Source organism: Girardinichthys multiradiatus, chromosome 19 (genome assembly GCF_021462225.1).
Source record: "Girardinichthys multiradiatus isolate DD_20200921_A chromosome 19, DD_fGirMul_XY1, whole genome shotgun sequence".
Classification (NCBI taxonomy): Eukaryota; Metazoa; Chordata; class Actinopteri; order Cyprinodontiformes; family Goodeidae; genus Girardinichthys; species Girardinichthys multiradiatus.
Genome location: NC_061811.1, coordinates 1,470,921 through 1,494,850, shown reverse-complemented (window position 1 = coordinate 1,494,850; position 23,930 = coordinate 1,470,921). Strand labels below are relative to the sequence as shown.

The 23,930-nt window shown below is 43.9% G+C and overlaps 1 protein-coding gene across 1 annotated transcript in view; it reads left to right on the top strand.

Annotated features, from left to right (window-relative positions):
* The window catches only part of kiaa1109 (KIAA1109 ortholog), a 77,879-nt gene that overhangs the window by 16,527 nt on the left and 37,422 nt on the right, over positions 1–23,930 (top strand). Inside the window, exons 21-47 of the mRNA XM_047393250.1 lie at positions 2–139; positions 5,206–5,382; positions 5,598–5,726; positions 6,665–6,784; positions 6,869–7,182; positions 8,181–8,431; positions 9,588–9,828; positions 10,421–10,888; positions 12,869–13,142; positions 13,217–13,354; positions 14,301–14,371; positions 15,190–15,363; positions 15,481–15,601; positions 15,720–15,857; positions 15,984–16,111; positions 16,216–16,418; positions 16,511–16,711; positions 16,784–16,995; positions 17,699–17,850; positions 18,232–18,382; positions 18,463–18,615; positions 18,730–18,970; positions 19,492–19,640; positions 20,323–20,554; positions 21,568–21,702; positions 23,117–23,301; positions 23,621–23,796. Of these exons, the coding sequence (XP_047249206.1) occupies positions 2–139; positions 5,206–5,382; positions 5,598–5,726; positions 6,665–6,784; positions 6,869–7,182; positions 8,181–8,431; positions 9,588–9,828; positions 10,421–10,888; positions 12,869–13,142; positions 13,217–13,354; positions 14,301–14,371; positions 15,190–15,363; positions 15,481–15,601; positions 15,720–15,857; positions 15,984–16,111; positions 16,216–16,418; positions 16,511–16,711; positions 16,784–16,995; positions 17,699–17,850; positions 18,232–18,382; positions 18,463–18,615; positions 18,730–18,970; positions 19,492–19,640; positions 20,323–20,554; positions 21,568–21,702; positions 23,117–23,301; positions 23,621–23,796 (5,072 nt within the window). The remainder of the gene's footprint in view (position 1; positions 140–5,205; positions 5,383–5,597; positions 5,727–6,664; positions 6,785–6,868; positions 7,183–8,180; positions 8,432–9,587; positions 9,829–10,420; positions 10,889–12,868; positions 13,143–13,216; positions 13,355–14,300; positions 14,372–15,189; positions 15,364–15,480; positions 15,602–15,719; positions 15,858–15,983; positions 16,112–16,215; positions 16,419–16,510; positions 16,712–16,783; positions 16,996–17,698; positions 17,851–18,231; positions 18,383–18,462; positions 18,616–18,729; positions 18,971–19,491; positions 19,641–20,322; positions 20,555–21,567; positions 21,703–23,116; positions 23,302–23,620; positions 23,797–23,930) is intronic.

Genomic DNA, 23,930 nt, shown 5'->3' with positions numbered 1-23,930 from the left:
GCACTGCAGCAGCGAAGGTCCTGAAGGCCCGTCTGGCTTCTTGGAGCGGCTCTGCTTTGAAATGAAGAAAGGTTACAAGGAGACGATGCTCCAGATGATCCTGTCACCCATTCACATCTTCATCAGCGACAACTACCAGGTATCCAGTTTGTCTGACCTTGTTTAGAGAGCTCTGTTCAAACAACAGTGCTAAACTTAGCAGGGGGTAAAAAACAGTGTACGGAGTCGACCCGGTTCTGGCACCTGTGACCAGGTATTCCAGCCCAGGATGATTTGACAAAATTCCACAATTGCACTTTATACGTTTTCCCCTCTCCAGTCAACGTCCTAATCAAAGTACGCTGTTCTTCTGAAAAATGCCTGGAACAAGTCATTTCTTTCATGTTTTCAGAGAGAAATGCATGAACAACATGAGCTGGCTTCTTCCTTATATAAGGACTACCTGGTCGGCTCCTGGTTCTCCACAGAATGAAGGACCTCAGTAACTGAACCCCACACTGCTGTTATTTTCAACACGCCTCTTTCAAGCGATTACTCAGTTACCCAGACTGAGGAGCATGCAGAAAATGAATGTTGGTTCTGTTGCTTTTCTATGACTTCACTACACCTGCTAGTAAATAATTTAACCATGTGGTGATATGACTTCTACCACGAACAGAGGCTGATCTGATTGGTCTATTTGGACTAACCAGATCACAACTATACAGGTCCTTCTCAAAATATTAGCATATTGTGATAAAGTTCATTATTTTCCATAATGTCATGATGAAAATGTAACATTCATATATTTTAGATTCATTGCACACTAACTGAAATATTTCAGGTCTTTTATTGTCTTAATACGGATGATTTTGGCATACAGCTCATGAAAACCCAAAATTCCTATCTCACAAAATTAGCATATTTCATCCGACCAATAAAAGAAAAGTGTTTTTAATACAAAAAACGTCAACCTTCAAATAATCATGTACAGTTATACACTCAATACTTGGTCGGGAATCCTTTTGCAGAAATGACTGCTTCAATGCGGCGTGGCATGGAGGCAATCAGCCTGTGGCACTGCTGAGGTCTTATGGAGGCCCAGGATGCTTCGATAGCGGCCTTTAGCTCATCCAGAGTGTTGGGTCTTGAGTCTCTCAATGTTCTCTTCACAATATCCCACAGATTCTCTATGGGGTTCAGGTCAGGAGAGTTGGCAGGCCAATTGAGCACAGTGATACCATGGTCAGTAAACCATTTACCAGTGGTTTTGGCACTGTGAGCAGGTGCCAGGTCGTGCTGAAAAATGAAATCTTCATCTCCATAAAGCTTTTCAGCAGATGGAAGCATGAAGTGCTCCAAAATCTCCTGATAGCTAGCTGCATTGACCCTGCCCTTGATAAAACACAGTGGACCAACACCAGCAGCTGACACGGCACCCCAGACCATCACTGACTGTGGGTACTTGACACTGGACTTCTGGCATTTTGGCATTTCCTTCTCCCCAGTCTTCCTCCAGACTCTGGCACCTTGATTTCTGAATGACATGCAGAATTTGCTTTCATCCAAAAAAAGTACTTTGGAGCACTGAGCAACAGTCCAGTGCTGCTTCTCTGTAGCCCAGGTCAGGCGCTTCTGCCGCTGTTTCTGGTTCAAAAATGGCTTGACCTGGGGAATGCGGCACCTGTAGCCCATTTCCTGCACACGCCTGTGCACGGTGGTTCTGGATGTTTCTACTCCAGACTCAGTCCACTGCTTCCGCAGGTCCCCCAAGGTCTGGAATCGGCCCTTCTCCACAATCTTCCTCAGGGTCCGGTCACCTCTTCTCGTTATGCAGCGTTTTCTGCCACACTTTTTCCTTCCCACAGACTTCCCACTGAGGTGCCTTGATACAGCACTCTGGGAACAGCCTATTGGTTCAGAAATGTCTTTCTGTGTCTTACCCTCTTGCTTGAGGGTGTCAATAGTGGCCTTCTGGACAGCAGTCAGGTCGGCAGTCTTACCCATGATTGGGGTTTTGAGTGATGAACCAGGCTGGGAGTTTTAAAGGCCTCAGGAATCTTTTGCAGGTGTTTAGAGTTAACTTGTTGATTCAGATGATTAGGTTCATAGCTCGTTTAGAGACCCTTTTAATGATATGCTAATTTTGTGAGATAGGAATTTTGGGTTTTCATGAGCTGTATGCCAAAATCATCCGTATTAAGACAATAAAAGACCTGAAATATTTCAGTTAGTGTGCAATGAATCTAAAATATATGAATGTTAAATTTTCATCATGACATTATGGAAAATAATGAACTTTATCACAATATGCTAATTTTTTGAGAAGGACCTGTACATGAGTTTTACATCAGATAAAATCACCAAGGAAAATCCAACACAGCAAATAGAAATGATGAGCAAAATACAGCAAGAACAACCAAAAACACCTGAAATGTAGAACATTTTTCAGTTAACTGGGATGATGTTGAAGAACTCCGTCATATCAACGACAATAAGACACTAGAGGTAGATGCTGAAAATGTAAAATATAAAGAATATTACATCAAAAATAATAAAAGGAGCAATGAATAAATAAACATAATTCAACGATATCAACCAGGCACACACTCACCTAGGGATAATCGATCTGACAATCATGTTTTTGGACCATGGGAGGAAACTGTAATACCGGGGAGATCCAAGGCAACATGGGGAGAGCATGCAAAAAGACCCCAGGCTGGGATTTGAACCCAGAACCTTGTTGCTCCAAGGCAACAGTGCTTCCATTGCAGCCTAAGTTTGGATGAAATTTCCTTGATTTCAAAAAATTCAGCTAACAGCCAAAGAAAAAACATAAGCTTTAGATTTTCTTTTAGAACCATTAAAGATCTCTGCAGCCCCATGTTCTGCAGGAAGTTTGGTTCAACAGGTGAAGATTACTTTTTCCTATTTTGGGTTTTATCTCAGAACTTTATTCTGAAGATCTCAGGGATCTGTGTACATAATACACTGCCTGGCCAAAAAAAAAGGTCACGCACTCTTAATATTTTGTGGGACGGCATTTCTGCTTTGATTACAGCTCACACTCGCTGTGGCTTTGTTTCGATAAGCTTCTGCAATGTCATAAGATTTATTTCCAGCCAGTGTTGCATTCATTTTTCAACAAGATCTTGCATTGATGACGGTAGAGTCAAAACCTTCTCCAGCACCTCCCAAAGATTCTCAATGGGGTTAAGGTCTGGACTCTGGTGGTCAATCCATGTGTGAAAAAGATGTCTCATGCTCCCTGAACCACTCTTTCACAGTTCGAGCCCGATGAATCCTGGCATTGTCATCTTGGAATATGCCCGTACCATCAGGGAAGAAAAGATCCATTGATGGAATAATCTGATCATTCAGGTAGTCAGCTGACCTCATTCTTTGAACACATACTGTTCCTGAACCCAGACCTGACCACCTGCAGCAACCTCAGATCATAGCACAGACCCTACAGGCTGGTACAGTAGACACTAGGCATGATGGAGGCATCACTTCACCTGCCTCTCTTCTTATCCTGATGAGTCCATCACTCTGGAACACGGTAAATCTGGACTCATCAGACCATATGACCTTCTTCCATTGCTCCAGAGTCCAATCTTTATGCTCCTTAGCAAATTGAACCCTTTTTCTTCCGGTTAGCCTCACTAATTAGTGGTTTTCTTAAGGCTACACAGCTGTTCAGTCCCAATCCCTTGAGTTCCCTTCACATTGTGCCTGAGGAAATGCTCTTACTTTCACTATTAAACAACCTGGAGTTCTACTCTTGTTTTTCTTTGATTTGATTTCGCCGAACTTTTAAGTGATCGCCGAACACGATCATTTAGGATTTTTTTTCCGGTCACATTTCTTCCTCGAAGATGATGGGTCCCGACTATTCTTCCAGTTTTTAATAATACGTTGGACAGTTCTTAACCCAATGTTGGTAGTTTCTTCAATCTCCTGAGATGTTTTCTCTGCTTGATGCATGCCAATGATTTGACTTCTGGAACAGACTGACATCTTTTCCACGACCGCGGGATGTGTCTTTCAACATGGTTGTTTAAGAAATGAGAAGCAACTCATTGCACCAGTTGGGGTTAAATAACTTGTTGCCAGCTGAAAAATAATCACCCATGCAGTAATTATCCAATGGGAGGCTGGTACCTATTTGCCTAGTTAAATCCAGGAGGTGACTTGTTTTTTGGCCGGGCAGTGTACAATAAAAGCAGATCGGATAAATATGTGTGGCTGAGACAAGGATTTATTTTGATATAATCTTATAGAAAATTATTTATTTCTGTTTTATGAGTTTTACTAATTGTCCTAGAAATGTTTTTTTTAATGCATGTGTTTCTTTGTGCTGTGCGTTGAGCTGGACTCATTTGTATGAAGAAAGAAACTTAACTAGCTATTCTAAAAGAAACGTGCAGAAACTTTTATGTCATCAGCATTCATGCAGCTGAAGGTTGGAGGAACTGCAGAGTGGTTGCATTACTTTTAAAGATTAGTTGTAAAAAAGATGTACAAGTTTCTGCATTGAATCAAGAGAGAACTGGTTGAACTGTGGCATTTTTCTTCAGGTGATTAAGCATTTTTTAATTGAATGTAAACTAAACCCAGACTAGAGTCAAGAGTTTTAATTGGATCTGAAAACTTTCTGTCTGAAGATCATTACTAGTTATTAAAACTTCAGTTTGTCCTGATTATTAGTTTTATCTCCAACCAAACAACTGCATGATTCTCCGAACCTTTCAGACATGATGCAGATGAAACCAGATGTTTACACAACGTGTCTAGAAACAGAACCTTTTCTCTGTTTCCCTTTAAACCAGAAGAAGCTTTTCCTGTTTAGGTTATTTAGTTACCAAAATGATTTCTGTTTACTAAATGTCTGAATGAGAGATGTTTTTTTATTGCTTTCTTAAAATTCAGAAGTTTACACACAGTAAGGTGGCTAAAAATACAGAACACAAACCCAGATCTGGAATAAACATCCTGAAACCGAAGCATCTTGATTTAACACAGAGCTTCAGATCTTCAGTGATGGGTCCAGTTCTGTTTCTGCTGAATACAGAAGTTTCTCCTAATCCCTGGTAGTCTCTGTGCCCCTGAACGGGTTGATAAGCACTTCTCTGGAGGAAGGTGTCACTTTTCCTTCATGTCACTTTAGTTCTGTTGGGTTTTGGTGGTCTGAAAGTGATTGTTTGCCAATCTGTTCCTTCTCAGCGCCCCACGGCGGATGGTGTGTTGAGAGACGGGCACCTGAGTCTCTCTGGGCTGCAGATGAGGGCGCATGCAATGTTTTCTGCTCAGGGTCTCCCTCTCAGCAGCGACACGTTGGAGTATGCGTGGCTCATCGACATGCAGGCCGGGGGGCTCACCGGCCGGGTCACGGTTCCTCAGGTGTGGCTCAGAAATTAACATCACTGCTAGCTTAAAGGTTGCATCATGTCTATTATTTGTTCTGCCAACAGCTTCAGTGCAAGTATCTGTATGCTAGTTTTTAATATCTGTATTCATGCTGTCAGAATCATATTTTCTTCTGTTTGGTTGTTTCCACATTATTCTGTGAAATGGTTCATACTGAGAATTAAAGTGACTGGATTTGTCCCTGATAGTTGGCCAGTATGATCGAGTGGGCCGAGACGTTTGTTTTCCATGTGGTTTCACGGGACTTCCAGCTGGAGCAACCCAAACCCTCCATCTTCTGCCAGCATGGTTCTGATCGTCGAATCTGTAAAGACAAGGTACAAACAGAAAGCAAAAGAAAGTACACCCACTGCATGTTAGAACATGTTAAATTGATGTGGTCTTCACCAACTTCTAGAATGATTGGCATATAACCTTAAGTGCAGAAAAACCGATTCCAAACACCTTTGTTACTGCTGCTCTTACCGGGCCTGGGCACCTTGTGCTCACTAAGTGGATCATGAAGCTCGGTCCAAACCGGGTCATTCAACCAATACATCAGTGTTGTATGAAGAATAGTGGTCCAATATTCCTGTTCAACGACGTGAGAGACTGATAAAGTCATTAAGAAAAGGACTTCTGAAAGTTATTGAAGGGCGTTCTACAAGCTGGAGCATCATGGGGTGTACTTAGTTTTTCATCTTTGCATAATAAATGATGACAGCGTTAAATTGGTGTGTTTCAGTACATTTCAGGTTAGATTAAACTCATTTTAAAACATGAAGACCTGGATATATAAAACCTTAGCTCTGAACCAGGGTGTACTTTCTTTTAAAGGAGCGGCACACACTGACTTTTTCTGATGTAGCTTTGCACCTTTGATTTGAACTCGTTAGCAGCCATATGTCTTCATCCCACTGTGGAAGCTGTTACATTGGATCCTTATGGCTGAAGGCTGAATGTGGGTCAGATCTTCTGTGTGAAAACAAACGTTCAAGCGGTAAAAACAGTTTTTAATGAAGCCTGACACTCGCCAACAAATTTAGCAGCTTCCAGCTGCCATGCCTAGATAACATGCACTCGGCGGTACAGTCCAAAGATCCTGCTTGTTTGAGAATCCAAACAGGGATATTTTTAAAACTCCTCATTAGTTTGTGACAACTGAGCAGCTGTGGTCACAGGCAGTGGAAGAAAACAGAAATATAATCTAAGATGAAACAAGAACCTGCCCTCAGAGTAAAAATGGCAAAGTTTCTAAACACTGTTTGTCTTCCAGCCGACATGTCTGCCTGGTCACTGCCGCACATCCGAGGAGCTGAAGTACACCATGACACGGCTGGCCATGGATGGAGTCGACCTCTTCGTCGTGGAGCATGGCTGCGCTGCCAATGTCAAGGTAATTGGGACCAAACACATCGCAGTCGGTGTGTCTGAAGTACTGTTGGTGGTGTGATGTTGATTCGGGTCTTTATTTCTCCAGACGGGCGTCGTCCGAGTTGCCAACTGCAACCTGCACAACCAGGCAGTGGGGGAGGGCATCAGCGCCGTGGTGCGGGACGTGAACATCCGACAGTACATCGAGCAGCAGCAGCTCATTGAGGCGGCCAGGCTGCAGCTGGCCGGACAGGGTCAAGGTCCGGGTCAGCCCCCCCTGCTGCGACGCTCTGTCTGGCTGGAGGCGGGTTCAGTCAACCTGAACCTCATCACAGCAGATATCGCCCTGGCTGCAGACCACCCAGCCAAATGTGAAGTCCAGAGAAAGTTTTTGCAGCTGCATGATAAACAAACCAAAAGGTGCAACATGAAATGTCCTTTTTTCAGGCATTAAGAAAAGTTTTTCCCTGCTGTTCATGACCCAGCTTTGAATTTTCAGGTAACCATATTTAGTAGTAGTGAGTTCAGTGGAGGACTCTGATGATGGTAAAAACACATCTTGTTCAGATGAAAATGCTGCAGTTGTCTCTCGGAGGAGCTGACTCACTCCTCTGTGGAGTGAGTCACTGACTGCGGTGTGTTCAGCTTACAATCTGCTGCATATCAGCTACTTCTGTCCAGCATCGATACTGTACTCATGCTGTATGACCAAAGGGTCACTCATAATAATCATTTCCATCAGGCTAAACAGACTTTGCTAGCTTGTAATTGGTCCTGCTGCTTCTCATGGCTGTAAAAACATCTGAGCTAAGAGAGATGATCTTCATATAGTGATGGAGGAAACCATGTCTATAAATGGAGCCTCCTTCAGCAGCAGTAACGCTCTGCTGCTGACTGACTTCATCAGTCTCTCACCTTTCAGTCCACTCTTCCTTCCAGCATTGCTTCACTTCACTGAGGTGTTACACAGCTCTCTGAAGGTCCAACCACAGCATTTCAGTCTAGCTGATCTCTAGACTTTGGCTGGACCGTTGCATCACCGTGGTTATTGTTCCTGGGAAGATTGGCAACTGTATGAGGTGTTTTTCACTTTGGAATCATCTTTCTCCCTGCAGAATGATAGACTTCAGATAGTCTTTTAATGATCTTATAACCTTCCCAGATTGATGAGCAGCAAAAGCTGCTTCTCCCTGATGAGCAGTTGACCATGTTTAAACAGTTACATGGGGTGTCCTTGCTGTGTCTCTACGGCTGAACAGTCAGTCAGTAGAAGCTCAGGAGTTCAGACAGCTTTAATAGCCAGATAGTAAACGTTAATTAAATGCTGGATACAGTTATCAGGGTCTTCAACCAACACCTTCAAAGTGAAACCATATGTCAGTTCCATCACTCTGTTTCATGACCCTTCTTCCTCTCAGACTTTGGTTCCTGTGGCCCGATGACGCCAGTGTCCGCAACAAACGGAGCAGGAACCGCTGTGGATGCCTGGGAGGCTGCAGGTTCTTTGGCGGCACTAACATGGGCCTGGACTACTTCAGGCTGGAGGAGCTGACACCCTCCTCCTCGTCTGCATTCTCCTCCTCTAGCACGGAGTCGGACATGTGCTACGGCCAGTCGTTGCTGCAGCCTGGAGAGTGGATCATTACAAAGGAAACACCTAAAGTGGATGGTAGGAATTTGGAAAGATTAACACTACATTTCCTGATGTTATCTACTAAAGCTTTTCTACCCTGGAGCTGCTTGAGGGGAACACAGAAAGAATTGCTGCAGTCCATAATGGTGTGGTTCGTTAATAAATCAAAGACTCGTCTATCTAGGAGTTATTATCTAATCTATGCAGAGGGAATTTACATAAAAAAGACGTTCGATATGAACACATTTCAGCTTTTAATCATTGCTTTCTCCTCTAAATGTATTGAGAATCATTTCTTTTTAATGATTTGGTGATTTTAAAACCTGTTATTTTAAAGATAAAAAAACAAGGATTCAGTAGAAATGTGAATTTATTAGTAAATGCCCAAGGAACCATGTGAAGATTTACACATGGTGAGTTTTTAGCCATTTCTAGACAACTGCAGATTCCAAGATCATCAGTTCATAAACACAAGTTATTCAGAAGTTCCACCGGTTTGTTAAAGTCTGCAGGAAGATCCAAAATGGCCCCTTTGTTGTTCAGAAACAATCCAGAAACCACCCAAGTCCACTATGAACTCTGGAACACCAGAGTCCCTCTCCATTAATGGACTGGAAACCAGTCAATTTAAATGGACTCTACAAATTCTACCAATAAGAGAGGTCAAATATCTGTCTGAATGATGTCACAAGTAGAGCCGCACAATAATCAGTCGCAATATCAGTGTTTGAAATATCACAGAACAATACTTGGACACAACATTTTAACGGATGCAGTATTTCATGTCAGGAAATCATCCAGTGCGTATCCATAACATGACGTACTGGTTGAAACCTGGTAGAATGAGGAAGGAAGACCAGAACTGATTTCAACATCATATTTATCACAAAGCTATTGTACAGCCAAAGTCACGATTAACCAGATATTAGTGGGGCTGTATGCAGATGTTTGAAACTAAATGAAGGATTTTGACCCTGTTTGGAATGGAGAAAATCCACAATAAAATTATAGTTGTGCAAAAGATTGTATATTCATTCCACCCTGGAAAAAATGGCTCAGATTAAATATTTAAAGCACCTAAATGGTGTTCATGGCCTTGATTGGTGGATGTAAACTAGCCGTAGCTTTTCAAGAGATGGTGATATTGGTGAAAAACGAGGTTCATTCAGTCTGTTTCTTCTTCTTTTCTCAGGAAAGGTTGTTGGACTGAAAAGAGACACACACTCTCCCTGCCTGCCTCCTGAGCTTCCAGAGAGGCGTGGTCAGCCGCACCTGAGTCTTCAGGTGCCTCAGCGCTCCCACAGCTCCGCCTCTTCCTCTGAGGAAAACAGCTCCTCCAGTGCCGCCTTACCTCTGCTGGCTGCAGAGCGGGACTCTCCCTCACTAGGCAACGAGGAGCACACCTTCCCTGTCAACGGCAGAAGCCACGCTGAGTGAGTTTCCTGTTTTAGGATCAACAAAAGGATTTCTATTTGCTAAATGCCAGAATATTGAGAGAATGTTCTTAATTACTTTCCATCTCAGGCTGATGTCCTGACATGCTGCTTCAATATTTCCTCCTAATGTTCTTTCCTCATGATACCATTTGTTTTATGAAGGCCACCAGCCCCTCCTGCAGCAGAACACCAACACAGCATGATGCTGCCACCTCCGTACCTCACAGTTGGGACGGTGTTCATTTTTTGAGACGGTGCTCTCAGGCTTCTCAATCTGCCCCCGTTTTTGCTCCAAATGTACCAAAAACACACGAGTTTTATTTTCAGCAGACCACAGGACATGTCTCCAAACGTTACCCTCAGATGTTGTGTTGCGTTGTTTGAAAGCAGTTAAAGATTTTCTGGCATTTAGCAAATATATTGTTTAGTTAATCCTTCCTGACCTCAAGCAGATAGTTTATTCTGATTTAATTTCAGAATGTAAACCATGTATGATGATAATCTGGTTTCAGCTGTTTGTGATGCTTTGAATTAAATGTCTACATGCTGTTCAGTGCTGTGTTTTTAGTTTTCTCCTGTTCCTTTGCAGCACCCTAGGAGAGGTCCCTGAGGTGTCACCTGTCTCTCCGAATAACGTCTCAGTTCGCTCACCCCTCTGCTCTCCTCTCAAGCGTCAGTCATCCGTACACTCGGGCCGGCTGGGCAGCACCAAGAGCCTGTCGGCCGCCGTCTTCACCGACAAGCCGCCTCCCGTTCTCTCCGGCGGCGTCCAGTTCAGCAGCGAGGTTTCCCGCAGTGACGAAAATGTCCTGGACTCTCCTCGTCAGCGCCGAAGCTACGGCTCGTTTCCCTTCACGCCATCGGCGGACTCCAACACCTTCCGTCAGTACCGCTCTGCCAACTCCAGCATGTCTGTGGCCGAGAGCGAGGCCTACTTCTCCGCCACAGAGGACTTTGAGCCAATCAGCAGCGCCGATGAGGGTCCGGGGACGTACCCGGGACGCAAGAAGAAGAGGAGGCAGCCTCAGCAGCCTCCGTATCACATGGAGAACTACAGGTCAGAGATGTGAGGACAGAGTATTGAATATTCTGCATGTGGAGCTCAGGTGCTCTGAGAGGAGCAGGGCTATAGGTCAGATCATGTATGAGATTAAAGTACTAGAAGATTCATAACACCTCAAAGTAACATCAAAAGAGTCTTGTAGAAGTCCTCTGTAAGGGCAGATGAATTAATGATCTGTCTAGGAAAAGTTCTGAACTTGCCACACTCCACACAGCCTGTGGGCTCCTGTCACACTGCATGATGGAAGTCTAAACCCTCAGATGTAATGGTAAAGAAGAAGAACTTCTAAATATATGTAGCTAGATTGTTGAGCAATGGTCAGCTCTTCATCCGACATTAAAAACAACTAGAGCTGATCCTCTATGAACTCTATGATGTTGTTGCAACCAGTCAATCAGACTGCCAGCCTCCCACCAACAACTGATACAAATTACAAATCTAACCTTTTTATTCAGACAGACTGTAGCTTTCATGAGTGAAATGACCGAATCAGCCTTTAATTTGCATATTTAAAGGAAATACCTGCACAAGCCTAATTCTGGGTTTTTGGTTAACCGAGAGCTTGCACATCTAGACCAGCTGCAGCTGATTTACAGGAAACACGGACCCGGCAACAGAGCTGTCGGCTAAAACGATACATATGATGCTGGTGCTGGCAGTTAGCTCCAAAGGCAGTCCAAGGCTTTATGAGGCCCAGCTTTCTGTTAGGCCCGTCACACCAGCCATGACCAACAGACTGCATGTTCAGATTTGGTAGAGTCAGGAAGGAGGAGCCAAAATTTGTCCTGTCCAAATAAAATGTTCAGGTTGTAAAACAGAAACCTCCAAATAGCATCGTTGGGAAAGAAAACTCAAAGATATCTGCCTTAGAAACACCAAAAAAATCAAACAGAATAAATTAACAACAAACAGAATAAAAAGTGGGTGTTGATGATTGAACTGTCAGAAATCTGCTGCAGGAAGTAGGTTTTATGTCCAGAAAAACCAACCCGGAGCCATTAATAACACCTAATCAGAAGAAAACGAGGTTGAAGCCATCATGGACTGGATACATGGTGGAAGTAGGATTCAGTGATAAATCCTGAGTCTGTGTCGGCCAAGGAGATGATCTGATCCCAATGAAACGGATGAACAAACCCAGCTGAACGAAAGCAGCACATTCCCACATTAAGTGATGGTTTCAGATTTCAGTCAGTACCTCTACAGGAAATGCACAGGTGGACAGTCTTTAAATGGTCTATTGGCATATCTGTACATTTGATTGATTTTTTTTTTTTTTTACTACAAAGTAAATGCATTTATCAGTTTTAGTATTCCAGAAATAGGAAGCAACACCTTTATTTGCTTAGAAATAGTAAATAAAAGTGTACAAACCTTAATTTAACAAAGAAAGAGCAGATTGGAGTTGAAACTGAGCACTAATTAGCTGTATCTTGTAACTCTCTGCATGGCCCACAATGACTTCCATGTAATTATTGTAAAATGTCCTGATGGAACAATGTGCTGGAATACATTAACCACCTTATAAAATTCTTATTTAATACCCAAAGAATCATGAATTTCATTGTGGAACTATCTCTGAGGCAAAACACGTTGAAGCTTTAATTTATTGCTTTGGCTCGCTCATACATGCATAGATGGACGTGATGCAGACGGGTCGACGCAATTGAGATGTTTGATCCGCTGGCAAACACTTACTGCTTGAATGTTTCACAAATTGGATTTAGCTCTTGCTCGTCATTTTTCTGTTACTGTAAATTGTTTTCACACTGGTTCCGGCATGCTTTTTGATTGGTACAGACTGATCAGAATCAGTCTCATGAAAACCTTTCCTCTGGCACGCGCTGGGATCTGTTCAGAAACATGACAACAGGCAGGTAGCCTCACCTTCTGTATCGCTGGGAAATTATACAACAAGACAGAATTAACAGAGGTGATGAAAACTGTTATTACACACAGCCTTTTTTCCTCCAGCCGGAGCTCCATCTACCACAGCGTTGAGGGACCTCTCACCTATATTCTCAATGGAGAACTGATCACCGAGCCACGCCCTTTGCCTCCTCCCCCAATACTGCCCCCGCTGCCGCCCCAGCCCCTAGCCACCCACACGTCCCAGGCCTCCTTCGTCTCAGCCTTGGCCATGGAGGAGGAAAGCTCGGTGGAGGTGGAGAAGGTGGCTGAGCCGGGCCCAGTTACTCGGCAGCCCCATGTCATGGCGTGCTACCAGAACTACCTGGCTCACTATCAGGTATCTTCTCTCATCCTAGATGTGTGAATTGTTCTTTGAAACATTGCCTGATGTAATATTTACTCCACCACCAGGTTTCAAACTGGTCTGTCAAGCAGCCGACCAATAAGAGGACTTCAAAGTCATCTCTACATCGCCCTCTTGATCTGGACACGCCCACAAGTGAAGAGAGCTCCGCCTCATTTGACCAGCTGTCTGTGCCTACCTTTAAGGTCGGACTTCATCTGTTCTGGATGGAATTAGATTACTGGATAAACCCAGAAAATATTTCTGTCCCTCACCGATTCTCCAATACCATCAGTTGTCTGCTCTGGATCTCTTTTTATTCTTTTGTTCTAACTCTAGGCCAATACAGGTGCATTAAATGAACCAAAATATCTTTGAAGATCTCATTTATTTCAGTAATTTAAAAAGTAAAACATATTTTGCTGCAGTCCTCAATCCGGGTCCTTAGGTCCCGCTGTTCTTCATGTTTAGATCCGTCTCTGCTCCACCACGCCTGATTCAGATGATTGCATCACCTCCTCCACTGCCACCAAGTACTGCAGAAGCCGGTTGATCATTTAAGTCCAGGGTGTGGCAGCAGGGCATCATCTAAAACATGCAAGAGAACCAGAGCTCTAGAGATCCATTCCAAACTCACGGATGTATTTTAAGTGTTTATTTATGTTATTGTTGGTGTCTCCGGCTTAAAGCTCAAAAAAACCCAAGGTTTTATCTTACATCCGGCAAAAGAAACAGATTTGAATCCAGCTGTGGCGCAGCACAACTGTCCTCTGGTCCCTATGGGACAGGTTGAATTCAGAGCACACATTTCTATGTAATCTACAATGGCAATGATAAGTAAAGGTGCTCATTATGTACTGTTCAGTATCTGCTCTCAGTACCGGGTCTGGGCTCGTTTTACATGAATTATTGCATCAATGCGCTGTTGCATGCCAGGTACTCTCGGCAGTGTGGGCCGCTGCCAGTTTATGTAAGTGGCAGTGTAGCTAAGAAGAAAGATGAAATCTGACCTTTGCCCTGATTATTGAATCAAGAATGTTTTTGTACCCTCAGGGCCCCAACAGCAGCGCTGTTGATCTGCAGCTTGAGTTCTGTTCTGTTCTGTTGAAGGTTAACTGGAACATGACTGACTGAGATCTTCCTCTGTTACAGGTGATAAAGCAGGGCCTCTCAGCCAGTTCTCTGTTGGACCGAGGCCTTCAGCTGATGGGCGACAGCTGCAGGTATCTCAGCCACACGTTTCCTCACATATTTTCAACTTCATCCTCTAATGTTAGTAGTTTTATGTAAAAAGCTTTAATGTGTTTTCATTTCAGCAGCAGGATGATCTTAAACTGAAACCAGACTTAAACTTGAGCTCATTTGTTCAGTGGTGTAAAACTTACATTAAGGAATAGTTTTTAACTGATGCTACAGTTATTGACACTGACATGAAGTGTCTAAAAAATGTGGAAGTGTTACTTCCCATTTCTCTGGAGTATGCTGTAAACATAATGTGACATAGAGGCCATTCATTTGAGCCACTCTTTAAAATACCAGAAACAAGAGAGCATGCCTTTCTAGTATGGCCTTTCACAGGAAGATGTCCAACTGCACGACTTGTTGCTGCAGCAGAATCATGTCAGAAATATCTAACTGAGACATCATTCCAGCAACAAATGGACCACAGGTTATGGGTGTTGATGTGTTTATTAATGTCGGATGCTGAAAAGAGGTGAGGAGGATGAAAGAGAGGAGAGAGAACCATGAGCTCCTTGAAACATCAGCACATTGTAAGCAAATATCTGGTGGCCTTGTGCAGGAAATAGGATAATGATCCAGAAATCTACATAAGCCTTTTTCCATGAACATCTCAGTCTTCACACCTAAATACTGTAAAAGATCTGTGGGTGAGCTGAAGAGAAGACAGTTTGTTGTCCAGCGGTATAGCAGCTGATGACCCCCTGCAGCACCTAAATGCTATGTGAGCCTTGCACAACTCCTTCAGATCTAGGTCCCTGATTTTGACTTGTGGTGTGGTTGTTTGCTCTCTCCTCCACAGCACACCGTACACTACTTTAGATAAGAGAGCCATGGAGAACACTGATGAAGAGACGACGACAGATGACTGGTCTCTGGAGCAACCCCTCGCTCAGACCAGAACCACTGCCATCGTGGAGGTGAAGGGGGCCATCAATGTGGTTCTGACACCCCTTGTGGCTGAGTCGCTGGACAGGTAACAACCAGCATCTTTCTTCTAGTTGTCCGAAGAGTAAGATCTACAAGCAAGCTAAAGCCCAGAGTTAGGTTGATTGTATTTTAGACTGAAGGATTACATCTGTGTGTATTTCAGATACATCGAGTCCATGGTCCACTTTGCCAGCATTCGTCACCCGGCAGGTATTCTGGATGACCTGCACAGTAAAGTCCTGAATGAAGCTTATCAGATCAGCAAGTCCACGGTCACAGAGTCGGTACGTACCCCGCCGACTCAGAGAGCAACACAAACTGCTTTTCCTTTTAAAAGTGAACTGATGTATAATTATCTGCCCATTGATTGACATCCCAATGTTCTGGATCACATCCACACAGAGCCAGACAGTCAAGCCGGAGCAGAAGCTTTCCAAGACAGAGGGCACGACCCTGACCTCTAACGGACAGACAGAACTGTCCATCAAACCGGATAATGTGAAAATTAAGGGCCTTCAAGCCAACGTCTCCATCCCCAAGGTGAGACCGGTGACCCAGAATGATAGGAGGCCAAAAGAGGTCCTGAAACTGGGCTCTGACCGCCAAAGACCCAAGAGCGCATTCAGAATCACTATAGCTAACGCTGCTTTGTCTCTTTTTGTACAGGTGAACCTTTGCCTCTTGCAGGCCTCTGTAGAGGAAGGCTCCCCGTCCTGCTCCTCTAAATGTGTCCCACACGTGTCCCTTGTGGCGCTGTGCTTCGACAGGATTGCAACCCAGTTCAGGATGAACAGGTGAACTGTCCACAGCTCAGTAAAAAAAAAGAAATTCCTGTTGCTGGTCGCGGAAAGTTCTTGGACTCACACTGGAAGCCCTTGTTTTCCTCTGTTCCTTTCAGGGGGATTGTAGAGGAGACTCCAAACACCACAGAACACGGCAGACCCTCCGTCATGTTGGAGAAGTATGCGTCAGCCACCAAAATGCAGCCGCAGTCTTCTGGGTCACTGCGCTCCAACGCAGGCATTGAGAAAGGCAAAGAGATTGCTGCAAGACTCAACATCCACCGGATCCACAGCCAGCTGCGAGGCCTGGACTCTACAGGTTGGTTTCAGGGTTTGACCCAATAACACACCTGAAACTTCCTGCACTGCTTCCACTTTCTGACCACTGCAGTGCTCTTTGTCCTCCTGTAGACATCGGAACATTCGCCATCACAGCCATCCCCTTTGAGAAGTCCAAAGTGCTGTTTGGTCTGGAGGAAATGGAGGAGTTTTCCTTGGTGGATGAAACCGACGCTCAGGCAGCACAGAGTGACCTGGGCCGTTCTGCCGTGTCGCTTGAAAAATGGGGCTGGATCATGTTTGAATGTGGCATCGAAAACCTCACAGTCAAAGGTAAACAAGCTACACCTGCGTGTTAAAACCCTGCCTGCAGGACGGGAATCTATCACACATATTCTGTGACAGGGGGCCGTCAGTCTGGAGCCATTCTCTACAATGCATTTGGTGTGATGGGCCACTCGGATTCTGGCGGGAAGGTCGGGATGACAAAGTGCAACGGTTCCACGGGCTCTCAGACAGGAAGCGGTTACAGCACCGACGTCTCTGACGACAACCTGGCCCCTGATGTCGTCAGCCCGAGCTCTGATGCCAACGAGCACTCGGACTCAGACGAGCAGGTCAGATACACAGAAACGTCTGCTTGGATTAGGAGGGTGGTTGGCCCAGAACAGAAATGGCCTCGTAAAGATTGTATTTAAAATCATAATTAATCTGTGTTTCTTAACATTTTAGCTCTAACTATGAGAAAATACTGGCGGACACATTGTTTGGGTAGGAATGTTCAAACTTATGCTTCAAGGCATCTTTTAACAAAATGAAAAATTGAGTTGAGAATAAATAAAAAACAAATAAAAAGGATTGGATATATTTGATTATTTTTGCATATAACATGTATAATCTCAACAGACCAAACGACTTTGTTAGCAAAGTTTAAAACTGAATGTACATCATAAACGTCTTAAATGATAAACATGAGTAAAAATAAATAAAACAATTGATCCATCTTCATTAAGCGAGAGGTTAGACAGCCTGGTCATGTCACCATCAAATCGCAGATATCTGCATAATAAAACTGTTAAATAACAGATTCATCAAAATACCTGGAGGATAATTAACATACCTTAAAGATGCATTAGAATAACAGATTAGATACTAACAGCTAGTAATGATGTAAAACACTTAACAGATTAAGGATAAATGTAGATTAAATCTGAATAAAGCTAAAATTCCTGAATGTAAATAACAGAGCAAAATAAATAGGAAGAGATTTAATAAAATCCAGTTTTTAGATAAATGCTGCTCGTTTTTTCTACTCTGCAGGATGAAGGAGTTGAGTCAGACGACCTGAAGAAAGACCTCCCCCTCATGCCTCCACCACCCGACTCCAGCAGCATGAAGCTGACCATCAGAGAGATTTGGTTCAGTTTTGCTGCGCCCACAAATGTGCGCTCGGCCTCTCAGACCATGTCAAGGTGGGTCAGCTCTGACTGCAGAAACCTTTCACCACTAAATGAATCCCACAGTTATTCTGCGTCACTTAGCTAACGAAGCGCCAGAAGCTACCCTGCTGCTAGGTTTCAGTGTGTGGGAATGTGAGTGCTGTGTGAGAACCGCATGACCTTTATTTACTGGAGGAGGGTTTCTGTGGAAGTCTTCTCCTGTCAGCTGTTGTGGTTCGGTGTCGGCCTGGTTGGAGACACGGGCGTGTCGCTTTCAGCTGCAGCACAAAGTAAAACTACAAAACCAAATGGTTTTAGCTCTGTTAGGGTTATAGAATAAATGCATGTTTCTCTGTATTAATCAGTAACTGATCAGGTGAATAAAGAGTGTGGGATGTTCTGGTGTGTTTTCAGACAGTTGAATCTGCTCAGCACGGCCACACCGGCCATCGGAGCCTGGCTGGTCCCCATTGACCAGCTCAAGTCCTCTCTCCGTAAACTGGACATGGAGGGCACGCTGCGAGTCTGTGCTGTTATGGGCTGCATCATGACTGAAGCTCTTGAGGTTGGGAGACCTTTTAGGGTTCCTTTAGCTTTAATATGTTGTTTTTAAACTCTTGATTAATGCAGTTTGTTATCTAACAGAAAAAGAGCATCCACATCCCGATTCGAAGCAAGTACAACCGAGTGACCAAACGAGCTCGCTACCTGCATGAGAATCCCTCCTGTATGCTGTGTAACATCCTGCACCGCTACCTGCAGCAAGCTGACTACTCCATCATAGAGGAGGCCACCATGGTGAGGGAAAGGAAGAAAAAACAGCACTCAGAACCATTGGGTTCTACTGAGTCACTGTTTTACAACAACCCACAACCAGTAATCAACTCCCTGTTTCTGCTCCTTCCAACCCAGAATGATGGGGTTCCAGCCCTGGTGACTCTAAAGAAGGGTCTGGTTGCCTTGGCCAGACAGTGGATGAAATTCATCGTTGTAACTCAGGGCTTTAAGGCTATTGGTCTGATGGGTCCCAACCAGCTTACTAAACCAAAAGAGCTCCAGCAAAGCCGGGCTGACACAGTCCTGGGTCTGGATAATGGAGCTGCGCTGCAGAGCGACACCAGCGCCGATGGAGCAGAGTTTGAATTCGACGCAGGTGGGACCATAGGGCTTTTAGTCTGTCAATGAGATCTCTTCATTTTTTAACCTTTACTGATTGTTCTGGTTCCTTTCTCACTAGATTAAGACCTCACTGAGCTTTGGTTTTACTTAAACGACCCATTTCATGGTTCCTGGGTTCAGAGTTCAGCTTTTAGCAACCTCAGGGTCTGAAAAAGTATGAAGGGAAGAAAACATCTTGAAAAACTGTTTAGATTCTCTTTCCAGTAATAAATTGATAAACGAACATATCCTTTTTACAGAGCTCATGTTGATTAGAACTTTCAGAACCAGGGCCTGATCGCTGCAAATGTGGATGCCTCCTTCAGTTTAAAGCCAGTCATGATGCTACTGTTAGTACTCACCATATAGGTCTTCCCTGAGATGCTTACTTGTGCCCTCACCATGCTCTGAGTCTTAACCATGTTGGAGGTGGCTCCTGTGCATAAAGATAAAGGTTACATGTGGAGCTGAGACGGTGTTTTCCTGGGACTTTTATTTGGTCTCATTATTTTGAAGCCACAGTGAGTGAACACACCATGCTGCTAGAAGGAGCAGGCAGTCGCCCCCCACCCAAGGAGGCGAACACCGGTCCCGTCAGCGGAGTGGAGATCATGAGGAAGCTTTCAAAGTCCCACACACACAGCGAGTCTGCACACAGAATAAAGGTAAGCTCATCAGATTTAATCTGGAGCAGCCAGCCTCATCCTATGACTCACTGAAAACCATCAAGGTTTGCCTCTAAGGCAGCCATAAATCCTGGTTCTGGACTCACATGATTTATCAGTGCGTGGTTGTTTCATTTGAGATGGAACCGTAGTAAAGGACAAAATATCTGATTTGCCTTCATTTTCCTGGAGTGCATTGATGTCCCAGAGGACATCAATGCACTCCAGGAACATTCCTGAAATATGAGTGACATGTTTTCTCTGAACTAGTTTCTTTTAAAGGAAGTCTAGTAACTCCTTAGCTCATGTGTTGGTGAAGATGCTGCTGGTATTTTGTAATATTTTTGGACATTTTCTAAAGTGAGGCTGCAGCTCAGATAATGACAGTCAGAACGCAGTAAACTGAACTCCCTGAAATGTGCTCATGAAGGTGACTCCATCTGTTAAACTTTACTTGCTTTTTCTCTCTGTGCCAAAATGTTATCTCTAGCTATATTGAGCCAGCTCAGCTCTTTCATCCATAATGTATTACCTCCACTTTGAATCCAGCCTTTTCCCATAATTTTTCCAGACACAATCTATCTCACTTGTCATCTAAATGAAATGCCGCCAGCAGCTGGTGAAAAATGAGACACTGTGAACATAACCTCCTCTCGGCGTTCTGCACATTTATCAAACCCAGGGCTCGCATCCCTACCAGTCGCTGAGCTACACCAGCGGCGACACGGCGGCTGACTCACCCGCCCATGTTAGCCGCGCCGGCCTGCCGGCCAAGGACAGCCCACGTAAGGAGAGCCTCCTGAGCAACCTGACCGGCAGTTTTCGGAGTTTGCACAACCTGCTGGAGGGCACGCCTCAGAGGAACGAGGCGTCTGCGGCCACGGCGGCCAAGAGCAGCTCCCTCACTCGTACAGGTAAGAAGGACCTGGAAGCTTCTGTGGACTGCTGACCAGAAGCAAAACATCTTGAATGCATCCAGAAAAAATTGTAGTTTGCTTTTTGCATTTTCCAAATTTCAGTAAGTACATTTGAAAAGGAGACACTGTGACACCATCTTTGTCTTCATTAGAAGGACATTTATCACTTCTGTTTTCCAGAATATGGAATCTGACTTGAAGAATGAAGTATATATTTTTCCTTCAGATTGTATGTAGTCATTTTAAGATAATAAAACTATATCTCTGTGTCGAGATATTGAGATAATTACGTATAATAACAAAACGGGTTACAGATCTTAACATACTGAGATATTATCACAATAAACCAGCTAGAAACATCTCTAACCCCCGGTATGGAGATGGCTGAACAGTTATCACAACAATCAAGCTCCAGATACCATCTCAACATGTTGAGATAATTGGTGGTATCCCCACTAAACAAGCCAGGTATGTTGGTTGGTGCGAACAGACCTTCGTCATGAAGAAATCCGATTTAATCTGTATGATGATGGAATGAAGAACCATTCCCAGCTTCCATAGAGATGGATCTGATCACCATGATGTCACATCCTGCTTCATTTACCTCATCAAGCCTTATTGTCCACCTTAAACCTATTAAACATTTTACACTGTTAAAAAAAGGCATATTACACCAAAAACATTCACACTTAGATGCCAAAACTGACCTTATATATAGCCCAGTAGAACATATGGATCTGTACAAGTCCGGTTTGTAGGAGTTCACATTTGTGCTCCAATAGTGACATCTGCTGTTCAGCCATAAAGTGTGATGATAGTTTTTAACCACCTTCCTTCTATCAATGTTCAGCAGCTGCTTTTTAGAGGAGATGAGCTTTTAAAAGTCTGTGTAAAGTTCAGTACCACACTAATGAGCCCAAATGGACCATAAGCGAACCAAACTGCGTGTTATTTAATGTGTGATGTTCTGTTACTGGGCTATGATCCGATCTGCTCCCCGTCTCACCCAGGGACAGACATGCTGACCGAGCACCCGCTCCTGTCTGAACCGTCCTCTGTCAGTTTTTACAACTGGATGTCCAACGCTGTGGGGAACCGGACCGGAGCCGCAACCCAGGAGTCCCCAGTCAGTCGGTCCCAGGCAGGTGAGGACAGCTGAGGAGTCGCGCAGTAACTCCATTGATTATTATATTATGATGCTGTATGCAGTACTAACAGGGCTAGACTTCTTCCAGCACCGAATGTGTTATAGATGAACGACTCGAATGAAATGTCCATGTGTTTTACTAGACTGTCCTCTCAACAACTACCACTATGATCCTCTTCCTGACCCAGAAGGTCAGATTCGGTTGGTGTCAGTGAAATAAGAGGCTAGGTAGCAGTTGATGTGGGAGAACTAGGGGCCTCGGTTGTGCAGACAACCCTGGGTACCAGTACCATGTTTCTGTATTTGTGAGTGGAGTTGTCCTGTATTCTCGTTGTGTAAAAATGTTGAAAATAAGGTTTCATTACATACAAGTTCTGTGTTTTCATCAGACATGCTGGAAGGAATCTGATTTAAAGTCATTCATTTGAATCTAATAAATATCAGCTAATCCAACTGATTCCAGACGAGCAAATTCAGCTAAAATGTTAATAAAATGTATTTATAGCTGTCAGAATTCAGCCCAGTCTGTTTCTACAATATGAATCCACAGCAAGCATCGTTTTAGAGCACTTTACAAATTAAACCAATTTATACTCAGTTATAGAGATTCCAGTCCTGACCGAGCTCTGTCAGTTCAGTTTTAGCTGAGCAGAGTCAAGTCACTACAAATGGGTCCAATTCATATCCAAATATATAATCAAACCAACCCAAAACATACCATTAATTCTGATCCTGTAAAAGCAGATCATTGGCAACCACATGGTCAGATTCTGATCCAAACGCAGAGTCCAGTTCATTCCTAGTCATCCTTGGCATTAAATGATCTGCTAAACATGTTGGAGAGGAAGACCAGCTGGCTTCATCGACTCATAATGTTATGTTAATCCCTCTGCAGTCTGAGAGCAAAGAGCTTTGCTGGAAACATGGGGACCAATCAGATCTCTGATATATGAAAACAGTGCAACAAAGTTGATACCAAAACCTCAAGGTGGTCCACACGCATCTCATGCTGGGTTAGGGCCCGAAACACCCGTGTGAAGATCAGGGAGGTTGTTTGGACCTGTTGGGATCCCCTGTGATGCTCCTTTTAGCCTGCAGTTGTGCAGTTTTATTCGTATACCAAGGTTTGTTTTTATCCCACCCCTCGCTGTTCTCAGTAAGCTGGACTGCTGGGACCTCCACACTGTTTTCTCTCACCAGTTCTTCCAGCTACAAACCATCATGTTTCATTTTGTCTTAATGGCAGAATCATTACTTTAAATTAACGTTTCAGATTAGATAAGTGTTATCAGCCCAGATGTGCAGCGTGCCTGTAGGTACAGGTCCACATGTGTAAGGGCTGGATCTATATCCAAGATCAGATCTCCTCAGTCAGGTCACTGTCTGATTAACCCCACACTGTCCATCCTCAGGTGGGATGTGCAACCTGCCCACTATCCCCTCAGCCTCAGACTTCAACACGGTGCTGTCCAGCGACCAGAACACCCTGGATGGGACCCATTCCCAGCACTCACAGCACAGCACCAGCCAGGATGACATCGTTGACATCGAGGAGGGGAACCAGTGTCCTGCTGCTGTTCAGCTGGCTGATGCTCAGGTGCTCCCTCACTTTCCCCCATTCATTTTTATTTCTGTTATCTATCTGTACACTTGCACTATTTTCTATCCAAGCCATTCAGGAATAAATAAAATCTGTTAATCTTACAAGAACTTTTCATGAAGTCATTTCCTGTCTTTTTGCCAAGAGTTGTAGTCTTCATTATCAGCTTCATTTTAGTCCATGTATATTATACGTCAAATAATATGTCTCGTCATCTGCTGTACCAATGAATTTCATGTTGAAACATATGGAGACTCGTCTCTAAGCGCCTCTAAGAAAATCTCCCATTTTGTGTCTGGATTTTTCTTGTTTCCAGGTTGTTTTCAAGCCCCTGCTGAGCTACACTGGCATCCAGGCCCAGGACACCACTCCACTCAGTTATAAAATGTATTTTGGAGAACACTTGTCTTTTTCTGGCAACTTGGAGTGTCTGAGAGCTGACATCGTGGACTCTGATACATCCAAAGAGCGTAAAAACAAGCGGTCCAGGAGGTAGAGTAGAAACTATGTTTTACAATAAAGCTGCTGTTCAGGTGGTCATACAGATCCACCTCAATTCATTAGAATATCATCAAAATGTTATTTTGAATTTTGAAGTGACTTACTGACATAAAATGAGGTATATA